Source organism: Artibeus jamaicensis, unplaced genomic scaffold, assembly GCF_021234435.1.
Source record: "Artibeus jamaicensis isolate MK-2021 breed Jamaican fruit bat unplaced genomic scaffold, CSHL_Jam_final contig_525, whole genome shotgun sequence".
NCBI lineage: Eukaryota > Metazoa > Chordata > Mammalia > Chiroptera > Phyllostomidae > Artibeus > Artibeus jamaicensis.
This window is the reverse complement of record NW_026521874.1, coordinates 9,370,888-9,384,317: the sequence shown is the minus strand read 5'-3', so window position 1 is coordinate 9,384,317 and position 13,430 is coordinate 9,370,888. Positions and strand designations below refer to the sequence as shown.

Here is a 13,430-nt window from a genome sequence, read left to right as displayed (position 1 = left end):
GTTCTTTACTTAATAATAAATGCTATCTATGTCTCAGATTTTTATTATTTTGATTTGAGAGGATAGTTAGTCAATGTTGTAATTGAAGATAATAGAGAAAAGATTTTTTCTTATTGTAAGAAATAAATAATGCTTTTTTTTTAGTTCTCTCTGCCAATTCCTAATGTCATCATGAGGAAAGAAACTGAATTTTCAAGGGAAGATTTTTGGAAACGTTTTGGAAGTATTTGAACCTTATCATTTTCAATTTGACATAAATTTGCCTCATTCTCTCTGCTTTATCTTTTCACTGCCCATCAACGTGCGATTCTTGGTTCCTAGTACTCATTATACATCACACCTTTTTAAAGAAAATAAGGAATACATTCACATCTCCTCATTTTAAATGATCATACCAAAGAATGCATTTTTTAAATCATATTTTTAAATCTTTTTGCTGCATAAAATATCTAATAGCTTTAGTAGTAACCACTTGTGATTCTTTACAGTGATACATTAAGTGCAATTTCCTAACCCCTAATCCTTGTTTGTTTTGATCTTTCAGGCTCTTCTTTTTACTGTACGTGTTATTTTTAAAATAACACCTTCTATATAACATGTACCCTCAAATGCCTTAGAGTTGCAGTTACAATTAAAGGCAGAGAGAAAGGGTCACAGGCAAGAAAGAAAAGGTATGTGTGTAGAAGAGGTTTATTGGTAGGTAGTCAATATAGAGTCATTGAAGGTTTGTTTAGGCTCCAAAATATGTCATGTAATTTGGAAAAGAAAAAAAAAGGCAGTTACAAACAGCACCAATTTTCCCAGTACAGGGAATACTGTTGATGACTGGATTTAGCGCCTAAGAATATGATTTTGTAAGTTTAGCGGCTGAATAGGTTTCCTTGTCTGCCATGTCTGCCTAGTTGTCATTGCCTTCCCTCTCTCTGAAGAAATCTCTACCTTTTAGTGTAATTACTATGACCTATCTATAAGTACACCCAGGAATCTGGGCCCCCTTACACCATGCAGTAATTACTAAATGCCCTTCTGGCTATCTGAGCAAGGTTTTTTAAAATAAACTTTTTGTCTTATTAATTGCATGCTCTGACCTTATTCTATAATCAAAATTGAAAAGTAATTTCCTCACCTTCTTATTTTTTTTTCCTACAGGGATATTAAAGCAGGAAATATTCTTCTAACAGAGCCAGGTCAGGTGAAACTAGCTGATTTTGGATCTGCCTCAATGGCTTCTCCTGCCAACTCCTTTGTGGGCACACCTTACTGGTATGTAGAATTAGAAAACATGACATAGTTTTAAAAATATGCATACACGAACAAGGCTTTGTTTTGTTTTATTTTGACAGTGTCTGACCATGTCTCTTAAAATGGGATTTTATTAGAGAAGGATAGAAAAGTCAGTAGCAGAAAGAATTAAATACCCTGACTTAGTATAAAATTTCCAGTGACTTTAAATTGTTCAAATAAGGTTGATGTCACTGTGTGTAAACTGAGCAGGATTATCAACACACTGTCCAAGCTCAGGTTTTAGATTTCATTGAAAGTTTCTTTTCAGCTTTTCTCTTGAGGCAGAGTCTCTAGGCAAGGATGTAGCTTCTTTAACCTCCTCTAGCTGATGAGTATAAATATTGTCTTCCTATGAAAGAAATCCAGGTTCTTGTCTTTGTTGTGTTCTCTGGTACTTTGCCTTGCTTATCATTCTTAGTTTTACCCCGTTCTATTCACGATTCCTTTCCTTCCCTTCATAGATACATTGGAATTTTATTATACCTTGGAGAATGCCATGTCCCTGGAAGATTACTTACCTACTAAAAAAATCAGTTATTTGAAATGTTTTCATCATTATGAAATAGCATTTACTAAGCAACTACTTATATACACCAATAGACAACAAAGAATATTTATTACAGTGATATAACCCCTGCCCTCCTAATGAAATCCATTATGAACTAACAAAGTAACATCCATAGCATGTCTGTCTGTCTGTTCATTTGTTTGTTTGTTTTTAAGTCATAATATCTTTGAAATGTTTTTCATGTTTCTTAAAGTAATTTATTTGTTTAAGTGTTTCATACATATTAATACTTTATAAATCCCTCTGAGGTAGCTACTAGAATTCTCTTCATTTTTACAGATGAAAAAACTGATAAACAGAAAAGTTAAGTAACTTACTGAAAATCAAATTTAAAGGAAATAGTGGAACCAGGGTTTATTGAAAATAACATATTGTCTCATCTAAATCAGTAAGCATGTTGTTTATATTTTGAATAGTGTTTTTTCCAAATGATTTGTGTAAGGAAGTAATCTCTTCATCAGATAACACTGTACGATACCCTCAAAAACAATTATTCCATTGAGTCACTTTATTAGGTGGATTCCTTTTTAGTTTACAGCCTGGCTTTTGCATATTACATTTGGCAGGATGGCTCCAGAGGTGATCTTAGCTATGGACGAAGGACAGTATGATGGGAAAGTTGATGTTTGGTCACTTGGGATCACGTGTATTGAAATGGGTGAGTAAAGAGTTTTATTGTATTTTTGAGACTCACTTCTTACTATGATTGTTAATCCATCCAGCCTTAGTGTGCTATTTTTCAAGTAGTAATCTTTACTAACATGTAAAACCACATACGTCAGCTGCCATATCTGCTCAAACTTTTACTTAAATTAATAACTTGAAAATGTAGGCTTTGCAGGCCACGCATTGTTCTATCATAGATACTCAACTCTGCTGCAAAGCCTGGAAGCAGCCATAGGCAATATGTTAATGAGTGGGTGTGGCTGTGTTCCCATAGAACTTTATGAAAACGGGCTGCTCTGTGAATTTGACCCATCGTTTGCCAACCCTTGCTCTGTAGTACTCTGGATTAGCAATGAGTCCTGTCACCATGGCTCAGAGGATTTATGCACTGCATCTGGCAAGGGACTTGAACCTACACGAGACCATCTGAAATTAATATTTAGCCAGAGCCTCCCAGAAACTAGTATTAAACAAAAGCTTCCCAGACCATAGAGCTCTGCTGTGTTGGTTATACCTTTAGTCACATGCTTCCCTGTGTTAGAGTTATTCTACCATCGTGTGGTCAGCTATCTTCTGTCTTATTTACGGAAAGAGTACCTGTTACACGTGCCCCTCATTCCTGCCTCAGATCTCAGCAACATTGCACTGGGTTTTATACTTTTTGTTCTTTCACTTCCTCTTGTTAAATTTCTGTTTTCTTCTTTCTGTAGTCCCCTTTTCCTGCTGTTTCTGTACTATTTAGTGTTATTCTGAACAGCTTGATTTTTATATTTTTGCCAGTAAATGAGAGGGCTTCTTTCCCGGTAGTGAATGAAGTCATCCCATAGTATCTGACATAAGCCCCCAAATCAGTCTCTTTTCAGTCACTTTGTGGCATTATGCCACACAAAGATCCTTTGCTGACAAAGTTTCTTCTTTGCCTTAGTTTGCCTTCTCTTCATTTACTCATTTTATAGTTATTTTTAGCCACTAAAAATAAATACCAGGTGCTGTGTGCAGCCCTGGAAATGCAAAGATGAACATAAAAGACATTGTCCCTGCCCTCATGAAATTAAGCAGAGATGACACATGTTATATAAAGAATTACACAAGTAATTAATTATGGTTGTGATAGTGGTAGAAAGGAAAATATCATTTGGAATGACAAAAACCTAATGAGAGACCTAGTCTGAGAGGTCAGGAAAGCCTTTCCTGAGGAAGTTATTTTAAGTAAATATTTATTAAATTAATGCAGAAATGAAATTGTATTTAAGATGAAGCCTGAAGGTTTGGCAAGAATTAACCAGATAAAGTTTAGGGAATGGAAGTGAAACAGGAGTCCAGACAGAGAAAGCAGCATGTGTGAGAGGTTGTGAGCTTGGTTCTTTCAGTGAAGCAAAAGATGACAGTGGGGGAGGGGGTGGAGATCGCCTCCCAGACAGAAGTGCTAGGGCTCGCGGGGTCATGTTAGCAGAGGCCAGTAGGCTCTGTTTAAGAGCCTTTGTCCTAAGAATGGTGGGAAGCCATTGATAGATACATAATCTGTTCCTCGTTCCACATGGCTTTAAATACTTGAAGTTTTCAGAAGGCCAAGCTCTAGAAACTTTATAGAGTCTGTCTCCTGAAAAATAAAACAAACCTGACCCAGTAATTTCTTCTATGCCTTAGAAACAGATATACATTGATGTGTCCACACTGCAACTTTCCAACTTCCACTTGTTAACAGTTCATATGCTCGTAATACTGGTAGTTGTTTAGTGAGTATAAAGCATCCTGTTGAGAAGTTAATAAATATTTGTAGAATCGTAGATACCTGCAAAGGTATCAAAGATCATTTAGTCAAGACTGCATGAGGCCCCTCCAACACATCATAGATGAATAAGTGAAGTTGCCTTCTGCTTGAGCACTGCCAATAACTTCAAGTTTACCACCCTCAATGGTTTTCATGTCAAATTAGGAGAAGGGTGTTTTGTTTTGTACCACTCTGCCTTTTCACTGGTTCTTCCTTCTATGCATAAAAATGTCTTCTTTGTTCCACTCTTAGTTCTTGTTCTGTTTCTTAGAGTTGCATAGAATAAGCCCAATTTGCCATCTTAAAAGTGCTTAATAAAAGACACTTTACTTAAAAACCAAGATGCTCTGATGAAACCGGAGATCAGATTATGAATTACAAACTGGGACTACATAAAGAGTCCATTAGGATAAGCGTGGTAGAATGAGATAGTGACTTATCTCCTATGACATAATACCTAATAAATAGCATAAAATTAACTGTACTCAGAGCTAGAACCATGCTTCTTTCCTTTGGTCAACAAATGGAGCACCCAGTATGTGAATAGAATCTTAATACATATTCTCGGGGAATAAATACTAAGAATATTTGGATTATAAAATCTCGCTCTTAGAACTTACGATTGTCTTTAAAAGAAAAGATTAATATGTTTCTGTAAATGCAATACTGAGCACATGCCAAATGAGCTGTAAACTAAAAGACAGCTATCAGAACTTCAAAGAAGAGATTGTGGTGGGTTGGGGTAGAGTAAATCTTCCATTAATAGTCGATTCACTGAATTTCTCTTTAGAATGGGATGGACCAAGCCTTGTTTATTACTTCTCCTTTTCCTCCTTTCCATTCCCCACACCCCCCTCCCACCCATACTGTTCTCTGGCCTGGATAATCCTTCAGTATTTATCAAACTGAATTATGTCCCATACTGTGTTAGTGATGTCTAAGATGTTCCATTTTATAATTTTTTTTTACTTTACCTTTCTGTGCTTTCTGAATTTTTTCAATGAATACACATTTTTAAATTAAAACACATACACATGAAGATGTTAACATAAGAACATCCAAACCTATAGAAAAATTTTATGAGTTTATTAGAAGCAAACTGAGGACATGCCCAGAAGCAAAATCTCAATGGATCAAGAAAATGCTCCAGAGAATGGCAGTTTGGCAGTTCTTATTATACATTTAGAATCAAAGGGGAAAACATAAAGAAGGTTATATGAAATCCCTTGGGTGTTAGGTTAAGGAGGCAGGAGAAAGCAAAGCAGGGAAATCTCTAGGATTAGATAAAAAGCAAAATGGAGAAACACATACTTCTGTTACATTGGCAGCTATCGGATGGTTAATATTTAACACTTACAGTAAATAAAGATGGCATGGGGGCAACAATATAACAATGAGGAGTTTTGGTGCACCTACTCGTGTGAGGGTGACAGCAACCTAGTTTGCACAAGGACAATTGACAGGGCTCATTTAAAAAAAAAGATTTTATTGATTTATTTTTAGAGAGAGGGGAAGGGAGTAAGGAAGAGAGGGAGAGAAGCAGTGGGAGACACGTATCAGTTACCTCTCGCAGGCTCCCAAATGGAGACCTGTCCTGCAACCCAGGCATGTACCCCGACCAGAAATGAAACCAGTGACCTTCCAGTTTGCAGGCCGTTGCTCTATCCACTGAGCCACACCAGCCAGGGCAATCAGGCTCGCTTAAGGCAAGTAGCCTTTTACTAAGGCAGCTATGAGCCTGGGGCCTGACTACCTACCATGCCCCGCCCACGAGGTAGTGTGCGATCAGATCATCATTGTGTGTGCTAACTTTTGGTCACTGAGCTTGTCAGGCCTGCCACACAGCCCCCGGAACTTGTCAGGTTTTCCCACATAGCCCCTTTTTGGTTCCTGGTGTTCATACCTAATATGAGAAGATAGGCAAAGACTAGCCTTTTGAAGATATGTGAAAACATTACATTTTTCCTTCACTTTCTTGAAATCGGTCTATTAGGAGCTTTGCCAAAGTACATTAAGATGACCAGCAGCTTCTTTTGAATGGCTATTCTGGGCTGTCCTAAGAGATTAAAATAAATGGATTATGTAGCATGATGACAGTAACAAGCTATTGATTTAGCAGCAATGCTTCACTCATAGTTCCTTATTTCTCTGTCTGCCTGATTTCTTTTAATAACTGCTTTATTGTGTTTCTCTTCCTTTCAGCCGAACGGAAGCCCCCTCTTTTTAACATGAATGCAATGAGTGCCTTATATCACATTGCCCAGAATGACTCCCCAACATTACAGTCTAACGAATGGTAAGACCCCGTTATAATTTTAAATCTCTAATACAATCTCAAATACAATAACTGTCCACACACACACATTTTATTTAAGCCTTCACTATGGCTTGTACTGTGTTCTTAACATGTACGGTAACTGAAATTGTTCAGGAGACATGTCCTGCCACCCTTGTAACAGCTCTTATTCTCAAGTCATGACAGTCTTACAGTGATCATCTCAGCTCTTAACATTTCTAAAAAGAGAATAAGTAGCCTCTCTGATGTCATCATTCTTCCAGGTGTCATTTTTTTATTATATATATATTTGAATATATTGAGATAGAACATACATTATCTAGTTAAAAAATGTAATGTTCCTTGCTGAACATTATGGCTTTCTAATAAACAGTTGGACCACAAAAGTTTTAGAAAAAGGAGAATTGTAAAGAAGAATGGACAAATGGAATTTACAAGACGAAGTATTTTCATTCAGGAAGCGTATTCCTAGATTCTCTGACTTTTATGCTTCAAATTTTAGTACCTGGTTACAGGTTGTGGGTGATGGAGGAGTTACCAACTGGTAATGAAGAATATAGGCTTAAGACCTATGAAAGTCATCATCTTTAGAGAGAAAAATGTATATACAACTATTATATATCAATATATTATTTTTACTTTCTGAGACATATTACAATTTGACCTTGCTTATATATTAAGATATGTTTATGTGTTGACTCATTTGAACCATTCACATTCATTAGCTGAAAGAATTAATTCTGGATGCCATAAACTTGAAAATGGCTCATGTTTCTCCTGGTATTCCAAAAATATTTTATTAAAAATCTATAATGTAAAATTTTTCCCTGAAACGAAAATTATGTTAAGTAATCCACGTGTTCTACAGACCCTGATTTTATTTTCTTTGGATGTATTTGCACACATAGGACAGACTCTTTTAGGCGATTCGTTGATTACTGCCTACAGAAAATACCCCAGGAAAGGCCAACATCGGCAGAACTGTTACAGGTAATTTTCCTTTCTTCCCCCATTATTTATTTATTGAATTGGGGTGACATCGGTCAATAAGATAATTTTTCAAGTTTATATTTGAGGAGGGGGATTTGAAGTCATGTTGTAGTGAAATACAGTAAATCATTCCTGCAGCAGCTCATCCTGACAAACCGGGGTAGCGTGTGCTGCCTTGTCATTCATCCAGAGACAGTAGGTAGGCGTAGAAATAGCGAGATGATATCAATGTATGTACTGGACACATATTCCCTGTGAGTAGCTTTTCCCATCTTTTCCTTTTGCTTACATCCACCCTGTTTTCGATTTATGACAAAGAAATATTTCTCCTCGCTCTGGTCATTATTGTGATATTCCTGTGACCAATATCTGTATGAACATTGGGGCAGAGTCTGCCAAAAATAACAACTTGGAGATTTTCACTTAGGTTGTTGTTAGGTCTTCAGGCATGTTGGTGACAAGGGTATCGTGTTAACTGCACTGATTTGATTTAAACATCCTATTTTTGAGCATCTCTTTCCATGTTACATTTTATTGTAGACTTATACATAAGTGATATGTTCCATCTATATCAGTGAAGTATGTGAGAATCTTTTAAAATGTAAATATTTTCTTTGGCACAAAATAGTCTGGATTTCTTTAACTTTCTTCTTTTTGCATATTTCTTGAACTCTCGTGTGTTCGGTTTAAGAAAGACTGAAGAGTTGTATTGCCTAAATGGTTGACACTTAAAACTGTCAACTAACTTTGTAGTTGAAGAGTACTTCGGCTAGGTCAAAAATTCTTGGTTTCCATTTTCTTTTTCTTAGAACTCTGTGAACAGTTTTCTATTATTTTCTGGCTTTTAGTGTCCTTGAAGAGGTAGGTCTAAAGCAGACTAACTTTTCTACCGAAAAGTCAGCTTTTTCTTGTTGTGAGTTCCAGGCCACAGGAATATGGTGAGAGAAGCAACAGGAAAGAGCACTCCACCCAATTGTCATTGGATGTGGAGCCGTCACATGTTCTAGATATGAACTACGTGTACGCCTTAGCAACAGCTCTACATTTCTAGAGAGAAAAATGACAGCCAGAGCAAAACACTAATACAAGATAAAGTATCTTTATAGTAAACAAAGTTGTTGGGTTTTTTTAAATTTTTACCCAAAGATATGTTTTATTGATTTTAGAGAGAGGAAGGGAGAAAGAGATAGAAACATCAATGAGAGAGAAACATCAATCAGCTGCCTCCCTCCCATATGCGATGTTTCATCCAACCAGGAATGAAACCCACAACCTAGGCATGTACCCTAACTGGGGATCATACCCACAACCTTCTGGTCACGGGCGGATGCTCCAACCAACTGAGCCACCCAGCCAGGGCAGCAAAGATTTTTTAAAGGGCGTGAAAAGCATGACTCTAAAGGGAAAAATAATAAATTTGAGCTGTATTAAAATTAAGGGGGGACCTCAAAGAAGATGATACTACAAGGATTCAAAGATGAATATTAGGGCAATAGACGATAGAAGGTTACAAAAAGCAAGTGGGCAGAGGTAAAGAAAGAAATGGAAGGCAAAAATGAAGACAACAGATAAAAATCATAAGCAACAGGCTAATACAATAAGCCAATTCATTTAGGATGCTTCCCATGGTAGGTAGTCTTAGGGAAATAAAACAAAATTAAAGGCAAATGAAAAAATTCTGAAGATGATTATGGAGAAGTTGACACATGTAGAAGACAAAAGAGAACTAACATAGGCCAACCTATTATCCCCGAGGAACAAAGCAAAACACACGGAGCAGAGGATATTTAAAGACAAATCTGGAGAAAACTTTCTGTCAATCAATGTTTGCATGTTTATTTTAGTTGATTTGATGTAGTCTTTATTTGATTCGGTGATCCAACACAAATGAGCCCACCATTCATTCAACAAATACGTACTGATTGCTGTGGGCAAAAACATTAAAACTGTTTTAAACATTAAAAATAACATAAAAGTACACACACAAGAAAAAGATAGTCCCTGCACTCGTGCAACCTAAATTCTAATGAAGAAGAGTGAAAACAAACAAATAGGTGAGGGTATAATGTCAGGGGTGCTAAGTTATTTACAGGAAAATAAAGTAGACGCAGGGACCAAGAGTGACAGGACTGTTGGATAAGGAGCGTTGGATGTGGAACAGAGGAAAAATACACACGACAATAATGTTGGGTGGGGAGGAGGATTGAGGCAGATTCTAACAAGAATATTGGATGCTCTGCATTGCTTTTGCTGTTATATAGTTTCAGATTTGAACCTAAGTTATAACTTCAAGTTTACTAAAAACTCATTTGCTCTCGTATAATTGTTAGCACTGGAGTAGGAATTATTTTGCAATAATTTCCTCTCTCCCTTTCGTTCTCATCTTGAAATACGCAGGCTTACCCTTACTTCCGGGAATGGTAGTTCATCTTCAGAAAGGAGTCTTTGCAGAAGAGATCTTTTATAAAAGCGGGAGTGAAAGCCACAGTTACCGTGACTTTGCTGTCAGGGTAAAGAACCACAAAACATGTAGATTTTTTTTTCTCACAATGGTCCTGTTCCTCTTTTGTATCTTTTTAAATTTACCAAGAAGTAAAATTCATTTCATCATCTAATGTCCACCACATTTATCTCGTTTTCCCAGTATCTTCAAATTTTGAATACTATTCCACAAATAAGTGAATTTTTCACATAACTGAACCTTTTCCTTTAAGAAACAAAGCACCTTCCTCCCACTTTTGGACATTTTCTTTGTCAAAATACAAAATATGCTTCTCTAACTTCTAAAGAAGTATAATGAACACAATTTCCCTTCTCAGTGGCTCAAAAACAGTAGTATTTTTGTGAACTGTTGGTGTAGAAAATGACTGTATTAGGGGCCTTGCCCCTCTCGGCAAATAGCCCACAAACCTTTGTTCATTTTCATTCACTTGATGGTTTGTGTGTTAGCCATGGAATTTCTTTCTTTCTCTACTGTCAGGCTGTCGGAGAACCTTCAAAGGGCACTTCTTTTACAACAAATAACCCTATCTCCATCAGTTCTCAATGCTTTTCCTCCCTCTTTCATCCCCTCTTTCTAACCTGCTCTGGGCTGAGAAGCAAGGAAATCAAAACATGTGTTAAAGAACATTGACAGTATTGAAAGTGAGGGCTGCTTAACCAACAAAAGTTTATGTTATGGACTTTGGGGCACAGATTGTCACTCCTCAGAGACCCTTTTCCCTTTTTTCTGGTTATATGACTTTTTACAGGAAAAATGAAGTTGCCAGAATTCTGATCTCTGAGTTTAACAGTTCTCACATTTTAGTCATACAGTGTATATGACCAGAGAAATAGAAAACGAAATATGCACAACAGTGGTATAAGATAAGGAGGAGGATTGAGGCAGATCATAACAGGAATATTCTATATACTCTGCATTGCTTTTGCTGTACTATATAGTTTCGATTTGAAAGTTATAAGCCACTCAGCTTCTAATTATAGTCATCGTTATTACTTGAAAGATGAGGTAAGCCTCTAGAGCTCTTGTGTAAACTCTAGGACAAAGCCCACAAAATGGGGCTTGAAGTAGAAAAGCATTTTAGTTATTTCATTATGAGATTTATACAATATGAGAAGCTACATGGTATGAAGGTCATATCTTGTGAATTCTGAAAAATCCATACAACTGTTTTATGTCTCTTTACTACTATATCTGTATCTTGCACCTAAGAGTATATTTCTCATTATTGGTTTTTGTTATTTTCTCCTCCTTCTGTTAGCATGACTTTGTCCGACGAGACCAGCCACTACGCGTCCTAATTGACCTCATACAGAGGACAAAAGATGCTGTTCGTGAACTAGATAACCTACAATACCGAAAAATGAAAAAAATCCTTTTCCAAGAGACACGAAATGGACCCTTGAATGAGTCCCAGGAGGATGAAGAAGTAGGTTCCGTTTATTTTAGCAGGCACTTCTAGAGTGCCTACTTTGTGAAAAAGCTCTGGACTGGGCAGTGTAAAAAAAACTTTGGGTGATAAAAGTGTAATGGATGCTCTCTGCCTTAAGAAACACACAGAACTGCAAAAGAAGCATTCGTGAAATAACATATAAAACAAAATATGATAAATGCTATAGAGGTACATCACCATGCAGGGGTGCATAGTGGGGATTAGTGAAAGTTATAAGCAGGACATTATGTGGGTGATTTTTGACAGAGGGCATAGGGCATTTTAAGCTCAGGAAAATGCTATGCTTTAGAGAGATTATCCTAGCAACAAAATAGAAGATGGATTTGATTGATGATGACTAGTCCATGCAAGAGGTAAAAAGGGCAGTGTCAGTGGGAATGGGGGGAAAAGGAACACTTTACAGAAACACTGTAGAGGGAGATTCAATAATTCATTGCTTCAACTAGAGTATGTCAATACTAAGAACAGAAAAAGAACCAAGGAAAAAGAGTCGGTTTAAGATGATTTCAGATTGGTGCCTACGGAGGTTAAGGTCCTAGCATTATATGCGACTGACATAGGATACAGATGGAGGTTTCAGAGGAGAGAAGACTTCCTGGTTTCTCTTTCAAAAAACTTAAAAAGGATTGGTTGAGGCAAGGGTAATGATAGTTGGGACACCTGAACGATGTCTAGCAACTGGTTGGAATATACAAACGCAGAACATAGGAAAGAGGTCTAAGTAAAGGGTAGTTGGTTGGAGGTCAAGAGCACTACAATGATCATGAACCAAAGAGTTGATTGCGGAACGAGAATGCTGTGCAAGAAAAGGGAGACCTAGGAGGTAAAGACATTGCAGATGTTAAGAGAGAACAGTTTCAAGGAGGGAGCAGCCAATACCATCAGATGCTGCCAAGAGGTCAGGTTAGACCAGAAAAGAAATGTTAAGTGCTTTATAAGTAGGGCGTTCTCGATGACCTTAGTAAAAGCAATTTTATAGGAATAGTTAGGATGAATAGTAAGATTACTATGAGTTTTAGAATAAATGGGAAATGAAAAAACAGAGATAGCAAAAGTTTGTTATTTTAAGATTCATTAATTTGGCTAAGAAATAAAAGTGACAAAAGGTAGTGTGGAGAGAGGTATATAAATATGGGCAGACCTCTTCAGGTTTATATACAGAGGGGAAGGAGCCAGCTATCAAAGACAGAGGAAAAAGATACAGTTAAAGAAGTGGGATTTCAGGAAGTGCTTAGGGTAGGAATAAGAGTGTTTGAGCACAGATTAGCCTATCTAAAATTAGATAAGAAGGAGGAAAGGAATGATGAATGTTATTTTAGCTTTTTTATATCAAAGAAAATAAAACAAGATTATTTTATTAATAATTATAAAAATGAAATTTAGAAAGCTGAATTAGACTATAAAATCTCTTGATTGCATATATACAAATGATCCCCTTTAACTGGGAAAATAAATCTATTAAAAATATAATGTATTATCTAACATTTTAAAATATGCCAATTGCCTATGCCAGTGATTCCTTATATTACCAAGTAACAATTCTTTGAAGTTATGAATGTACATATGATTTTTTGAAAATAAGGTTTATTTGGAACTCAGTTGCTTTAATTATATTATTTCATCTTATATGAAAAGATAGCCCACCGTGATGGATAAATTGTATGTTCTTATTATTTTACCACTTCCCAAATAGTAGTCTTTAGACTAGTAGTGATGAATAAGAGTATTATTTAACAGATATATTTAATAAGATTACAGAGGTGAGCACGATAGAATTGCTTAAGGGAGGCAGAATTTAATTACCTATCCAGGACAGTAGAATTAATATCTCTGATTAGATATGAAGTTACTCAGTAATGACTTGCAAAGGAGTATATTGCTTGTCAAATCCCTGAAAACTCT

The 13,430-nt window shown here is 36.4% G+C and overlaps 1 protein-coding gene across 3 annotated transcripts in view; it reads left to right on the top strand.

Annotated features, from left to right (window-relative positions):
- TAOK3 (TAO kinase 3) overlaps positions 1–13,430 on the top strand; it is a 144,317-nt gene that overhangs the window by 86,746 nt on the left and 44,141 nt on the right. For all 3 annotated transcript variants that reach the window (XM_037156287.2, XM_037156288.2, XM_037156289.2), the window contains exons 8-12: positions 1,150–1,263; positions 2,419–2,510; positions 6,492–6,585; positions 7,494–7,575; positions 11,337–11,504. In XM_037156287.2, the coding sequence (XP_037012182.2) occupies positions 1,150–1,263; positions 2,419–2,510; positions 6,492–6,585; positions 7,494–7,575; positions 11,337–11,504 (550 nt within the window). The remainder of the gene's footprint in view (positions 1–1,149; positions 1,264–2,418; positions 2,511–6,491; positions 6,586–7,493; positions 7,576–11,336; positions 11,505–13,430) is intronic.